The sequence below is a fragment of the Pygoscelis adeliae genome, unplaced genomic scaffold (assembly GCF_000699105.1).
Source record: "Pygoscelis adeliae isolate BGI_AS28 unplaced genomic scaffold, ASM69910v1 Scaffold154, whole genome shotgun sequence".
NCBI lineage: Eukaryota > Metazoa > Chordata > Aves > Sphenisciformes > Spheniscidae > Pygoscelis > Pygoscelis adeliae.
The window spans coordinates 3,942,447-3,949,389 of record NW_008825113.1 but is presented as its reverse complement, the minus strand read 5'-3'; the positions used below and the strand labels follow the sequence as shown (position 1 = coordinate 3,949,389).

At 37.0% G+C, this 6,943-nt stretch overlaps 1 protein-coding gene across 1 annotated transcript in view; it reads left to right on the top strand.

Moving 5' to 3' along the window:
• BRWD1 (bromodomain and WD repeat domain containing 1) overlaps positions 1-6,943 on the top strand; it is a 61,384-nt gene that overhangs the window by 49,579 nt on the left and 4,862 nt on the right. Inside the window, exons 37-38 of the mRNA XM_009327981.1 lie at positions 431-622; positions 1,116-2,096. Coding sequence (XP_009326256.1) covers positions 431-622; positions 1,116-2,096 — 1,173 coding nt within the window. The remainder of the gene's footprint in view (positions 1-430; positions 623-1,115; positions 2,097-6,943) is intronic.

The following is a 6,943-nucleotide window of genomic DNA, read 5'->3' as shown; positions in this document are numbered from 1 at the left end:
CAAAAATTCAGCTGCTTTCAAAGTATAAGAATGCAAGTCCTGGTAAAAAAAAGACCTGTCAGAATATGTTTTGTGTTGTTTTTTAACATGCTTTTCTCTTAATTCTGTTATTTGGAAACAGCTGTGTTATTTTACTTGAAACTTAAATACAGGTTAAAGAAGCTTCCTGTCACTGAACACTGTATAAATATGGAGTGGTATATTTTGTAGAGCTATCAGTTTCATACATGTAAGACATTAAGGCATGATAGTGTATTGTAAGACAATACCATGAGGAAATTTTGAAGATTTCCTGGTTCAGCAAAATGTAGCTCTTAACCGACCATGAGGAAATTTTGAAGATTTCCTGGTTCAGCAAAATGTAGCTCTTAACCGGATGCTAACTGTATGTTTAGAATTCTAATTGACAATTTTTTTTTTTTTTTAACAGAAAGTGAGATAGAAGGTTCTTTGGTTTCTTCATCTACTTCCTCCTCATCTTCATCCTCTGGAAGTAGCTCAGAAGACAGTAAAGAAAGCTCTGTGGCTCTTATGTCACCTCCACTACACAATGGTGTATGTAGAAGAAAGAACAGCAATCGCAGGATAACTAGAAATCGAGCTGCTCAGAGAAAACAAATAGGTAAGATTTGAGTAGTTTTCTTGTGAACGGCAAATAACACAAGTGTGTGTGTATATATATATAACTAAATGTAATTAGTATTTTTAAAATCGTTGTGTATGTAAGATACTAACTTTTTGATCAGTGGTAGTTCTGAAGCTCTAAAAATAACTACACTCAACTTTTAAAAAGATTTTTTTTTTTTCCAGTGCTTAGGGGAGGAGGGCAGAAACCAAGAGCCTAATGAGACGGAATGTGTTGCAACATTTTATATCTTAATGAAAGTAAAAGCAGTAATTTGTAAAGAAGTTCTGATTTTCACAAAAATTAGAATGAATCAGAAATTTATGATATAGCTAAATAATTTTTCTTGGCAGACAACAAAAGCACGTAACTATTACTAGGAGTGTATTTCATTTGTCATGTCTGTGGGTTGAACCTGTTCCAGATTTGCCAAGACTTAAAAAGCTGCTATTTTTTTATTTAAGATACTAATCTATCCTTTCCTTTACAGGAACACTTCTTCAGGAAAATGGGAATACAAGAAAAACTGTCAGGAAAAAGTTATATGGAAGTGACTCTGAAAATACTTCGGTGGTGACATCCGAGTCGCTCAGTAATAGTACTGGTAGACATAGAAAAACTCCACGCAGGAGTGCTGCTGTGGCTGCTAATAAGTTAAGGCTAATGAGTGATGTGGAGGAAGAGGTTTCAAGCTCAGAAAGTATTGGCATTGGATGCAAGAATAGGAAACTGCCTCACCGAAATGCCTCAGCTGCAGCCAGGCGAATGTTACTGGAGGGGTCTGAGGATGATGTAGGCTTAAAGTCTGAAAGTGAAAAAGAAATAGAAGAGCAGCTTACCAAGAGGAAAATTCTTTCTCAACCTAGTTCATCTGCTGCACGAAGAAAATTTGTTAGTGAATCTGAAAATGGAACTTCAGATTCTGAGACAGACACACAGATGAAGCAGAAAAACTGGCAAAGCGATGGTCATAAACAGTTACGTGGGACAGTCCATTCTGTATCTCCCAAAATGAAAAGTCCCACCCTAGACTTTTCAGAGGAGGACTCCAAAAGCCGTAACTCAGAGGATGGGAGCAGTCAAAAAGTTTCTGACGAGTCAACATCAGCACATAACAAGCCTGCAGTGAGCAACTCTGAGGATGAAGTGGATTCTGAATCAGATCGATGGAATGGCAGAAAAGCAACTGGTCTGCAGCTTGCTGCTCCTTTAAAAAAAGCAAAAGTCTTGAGTGAGTTAGAGGACACAGCAGAATCTGAAACAGAAGACAGAGAGGATGGGAGAAGTTTTGTGTCAGAGCGCTTGGTGCCAACTAGAATTGCAGGGAGTTCAAAATCTGGACCTGGTTCCAGCTTCAATCACTCTTCTGATACAGAATCTGAGACAGATTCCAATAACAGTAATTATTGTGAAACTTCTTCAAAAACAAAAAAGAGGAAGAGAAAAGGAAAAACAAAAATCGTTAGAAAAGGTAAAATTTTTAAAGTTAATGTATCTAACTCTTGATACTGACTAGATGAAGGAGGCAGCATAAGATTAATGACTGGGAGGATTTGGACTATACCAAGTGTAACAGTGTTCCTTGTTGTTCTAAAACAACTATAAATGGGGGAAGGAGAAGTGTAAGGTATGATGACGATGGTGACAGTGTGCAGTAGTCTAGACAGGTTTGGAACAGGGAGGTTAGCAAACACAGCACTGAGAGAAAACTATTACAGTTTGGTGTAGTTCTGTGGTATTTAGAATTCAGACTGAACGCTGGCCGTTCTTGTGCAATTCAGGCAATACATTTCTCTATGAAAAACTTGTCATTAAATCATGATTGCTCTACATCTGCTATGTAGCAGTACTAATGCTAAAATACCTATTCCGAAGTAATATTGCTGTGCGTGCATGTTGTGACACATTTGAGAAACGCTGGCTTTCAGGTTGTTGGCACAAAACTAAGCAATATTCTGAAGGGTGCTTTGAATGAGTTCTATGGTATGTAGCTCAAGGTAGCAGAAAATCTCAAAAGGAGCAGTACGTTCTCCTTCTTTGGCCTGCTCCTTGTTTTGAGAATTTCAGTAGCAAAAACCCTGTGGTTTGTAGTCCTGTTACCTTGAGTTTGTGGGTGAAGTAATAGTTCTTACTTTAGATTATCTTAATTTTCTGTTGAAATTTTCTGTGCTAAAGCAGGCTTACAACCATTATTTTCAGTTGAAGTAACTTTATAGTCTTTCAAAATGAATTTGATTGAAAGATGTTTTGATTATTCTTACTTGCATGGTGTACGCTGGAACGTGCAACTTGATTCAACTTTTGGATTTTATTCGGTCAGTGATGTGTAGTGTCCTTAAGACAGAGAGGCACTTTGATGGTGCATTGGTAGTGTCTGGCTTTTGCCAGATTCAACATAGAGGGGTTTGGGTGGTTTGCAGGGGGGTGCTGTTACCGATACAGTGGTGACCCTCCTATTCCTTCCTTGCTTTAGTTTCGTAGGTCCACGGGTGTCTAAGCAATGTTGTATCTAATTGAAGCATCATGTCACATGCTCTAACTGCATTATCGTACTGATAAGACATTATGTCTCTGTAAAGCAGTTAACAACAGCCAACTGAAGGGCAGAAATTCCAGATAGTTGCAGAAGCAAGATTTACCATCCCACTTGTTTCAAAAAGTTTAGTTCTTTGCTTTGTGTTTTTTCTATAATTTTGTCTGTCACTCAAATGCTTGTGTGTGCTGGCTGACATGTTATGATTTGGAGATTCATTCTGGGGTTTTTTTTTAAGCTTATCAGTATGATGCTATAAGATTTAATAAAACAGGTTCTGTACGTTATGTGTCTTCATATTGTTAGGGGATTGGTCCTGACTTACAATTTGAAAGACTGTTCAGAGGTTAGTGTTTGGTCTATTCCTTCCAAACCTGTCACTGAATCACAGAGTCCGGATTATGAACCTCTAAAAACTCCTTAGCAATTTTAAGTGTGGTTGTTTTTTGGGTTTGTTTAGCGACCATGAAATGGTAGAATTCTCAATTCTCGGTGAAGTAAGGAGGGGAGGCAGCAAAATTGCTACCATGGACTTCCGGAGGGCGGACTTTGGCCTGTTCAGGACACTGGTTGAGAGAGTCCCTTGGGAGACCATCCTGAAGGGCAAAGGGGAAAAAAAAATTGTGAAAGATCTTAAGCGCTCTTAAAAGACTTGACTTGAGAGAATAACCCATAAGTGGCAATAGATGCAGTTGGATCATTAGCTTTTTCTATATCTAACTTTCTTCAAGTGCAAGATGTCAGTATGCTTTACAGTGAATAAAGCAAATTTTTCAGGCTTTGAGAGCTCTCATGACTTGCAGTTACCCTAAAAAGGAAAATGAGTATGTTTAATGTACAGGATTGTGTTGTGTGAACTGTTGCACACACTTTTACATAGCATTTTTATTTTCAAGACTTCATTATATAGCTTTTGTTTTATTATTATGGTGCAAAGACTAATCTTTCCCAGCGGTCTTCCTCACCCACCTCCCTCAAACAAAGCAGTCTGCATTGTTTAGCCTTAACACGTGGGTTTACAGGAATTTACTTATCAAAAGGCTTTAAGGGAATTAAAGAAAAAAGGTACTCAAGCTCAAGGGGGTTGGCTGGTTGTTTTCCATACCAAGCATACAAAACAGAATTGAACTTTCCTGGTTCACATCGTATTCGATCAGAGTTGAAGACTGTCATGTTTGGAGCAAAAATTCCTATCAGTGTTTTCAGTTACTTCCTACATCACTTAATTTGGCAATTGAGAAAAGAAAGAGCCATCTTCAGTACTGCGTTATAAAAGAGTAAAATCTTTCTGTGTCTAAGCTGCTTTCTTTCCACTGCTCAGTGTCAACTGAATGCTGCCTTGCCAAAAAATGAGGTGGGTGAAAGGATTATTTTTGACAGCATTTTTTTTTTTTTTCTTCCAGACTGAGTAAATTTTTAACAGCCTCGTAAGTTTGATTGTTTCACATTTTTGTGCCCTCTCAGGTAGTGGCTTTGATACACACTTGTAATGCAGCAGTTTAAGAATCTTGAGGAGAAAATGATTGTCTCTTAAGATGAATCTCTCTTGACAGTTTTCCACAAGGAATACTTACCACTTCTTAGTACAAAAGATCTTAGTATTTATAGCTGCTAAACTTACTGAAAACATTTCTTAATGTTTTAACATTAGCAATGTGAAAGGGTGCCAGATGGACCTGAGGAGCAGCAATAAAGAGCTGCTGAGTTCTGTAATTGGCTATTGAACTCTAGACTTGTCAGAACTATGATGCCATAGTCACCTTCTAAAACTTAAAGAAAGAAAGAGTGGGGGTGGGGGGGGGGGGGGGGGGGGAATCTTTTAATAGCTTTATAGAGTTGAAAATCTTACTTGAATGTCTTTCATATGTAAAAACTCCTGAGTCAAATATAAAACTGGTTTGGGTTTGGGTTTGGTTTTTTGGGGGTTTTTTTGAGACTTGTGCCATTACTTTGAGACGATTTGAAGAGACTTTAAATATGGCAAAAAGGGAAGGTATTTGTACAAATACTTCATCTAGTGCGAATTTGTAGCTTTTGGAGTAGGCAGTTAGTAACATTTCCCTTATCAAGCTTGTGTAACACCTCATTTTTAAGGGGAAAACAAGACTGGTTAATTTAAAAAAACTTATTTACGCTTTCTGTGTAAATGTTTCCTGTTAAATGTGTAGAAGCTGTCACATTGGGTAGCCAACACTGTGGTTTTGGTCTCTTTAGCTTGTCCTTTGAATGTAACGTGGATGTTTTAACTGTAGTGTTTTAAAGCTTGATGAAAATCTGGTTTCTCTTCTTGCCAACACTGGTTAAACTGTAGCTTCTGCTGTACTGTACCTTTTATGCTCATGGGTGTGAAATGTTAATTTGTCTTCCAGCTCTAACTTGGAGCAAAACTCCTCCTACTCACATTTTGTCTCTTAAACTTTTTGGATGATGTCTTTGTTGTTGTTGTTGTTAATTCTCATCCTTTTACTTTGGCCATAGCTTCTTTAGTAATCAATGTTCATCCACTAGGTAAAACTGCCAGTCATAAAAGCAAATTCAGCATTGTTTTCCATGTGTGGTTGGTGCCAAATGTTGGCAATTATCAATATGTATTATCAGTTAGTTGCCAAGGGCTGCTTTTGCTTAATGATCATAACAACATTACCGAAGATTTTAATGAGAATCAGTAAGAAAATAGTATTTTTTTTACTTTAATATCTACCTTTTTGCTTTAAGGGGGGCTCATTTATTATGGAACAGTCTTACTTTGCATAAAATGTTTAACATCCCCTGCCCTGTATAACCACCCGAATGTTGAGGTGCACGCACAGCAGAATGTCGGTTTTTTGTTTTACCAAAATTTTTAAGCTAATGCCCTTTTAAAACTCTCAAATGAAGAGACCCCATCTAAAGGAAGTCCTTAAGGGGCAAGAGCGAGTATCGCTAAATTTCTACAAGGCCATGAAATATGCTCTTTAAAAGTCAGTAAGGACAAAATACAGTAATGAATACGTTCATTGTTTGGGTCTCATTGCACAGTCGTCTGCCAAGAGAGCTCAGTATACTGTTAACTTAGTAAAAAACTTAATGTTACCTTCCCAGTATGTACAGAACCAGGATGGTTAAGGACATAGGGCCAAGTCTGAGATTTCTTTCGTGCGGAAGGTGACTAGGTCATTGTCCTGTACAGCGTTCCTTATAGGCAAGTAACTTTCGGGCATTCAGTTTTCTTTACATTGTGAGTTATTCCCCCTGTTGTTTTGTTGAAATGCTAGTTGTCCTGATAGCTAGCTTTGGACAATGTTTACTGTAAAACACAATATTTATTTTCCATTTCAGTTCATCTAATCTTTAATCTAATTTGGGATATTACCACAGATCGTCACATAATTATTTTTAAATTAGCAGATGCCCTTTCTAGCTCTTTTTTTCTCAATGGTCAATAGATCCAACAACAGGTGTGCTGTTAGCACAGTTTAGTTTACTGTGGTTTGCCAAACTGATGCATGTGTTGCTCTTAGAGAGACTGTAAATAGGAAGCTAAAGTTGTTTGTACTTCTAAAAGTTACTGTTAGGTACTGCTGGAGTATATGCACGCTTTTATTTAAATACATACATATCAGCACATATGTATTTATGTAATATCTGTTTTCAAATAAATATATATTCTCTCTATATATACTACACAATTAACCAGCTAAGCAATTTATGTGGAAACTTTGCTTTGGTTATTTTTTTAATATATACACACTATATATAAAATAGAGTATATTTTAATATATAAAACATATAATATATATTTCAAT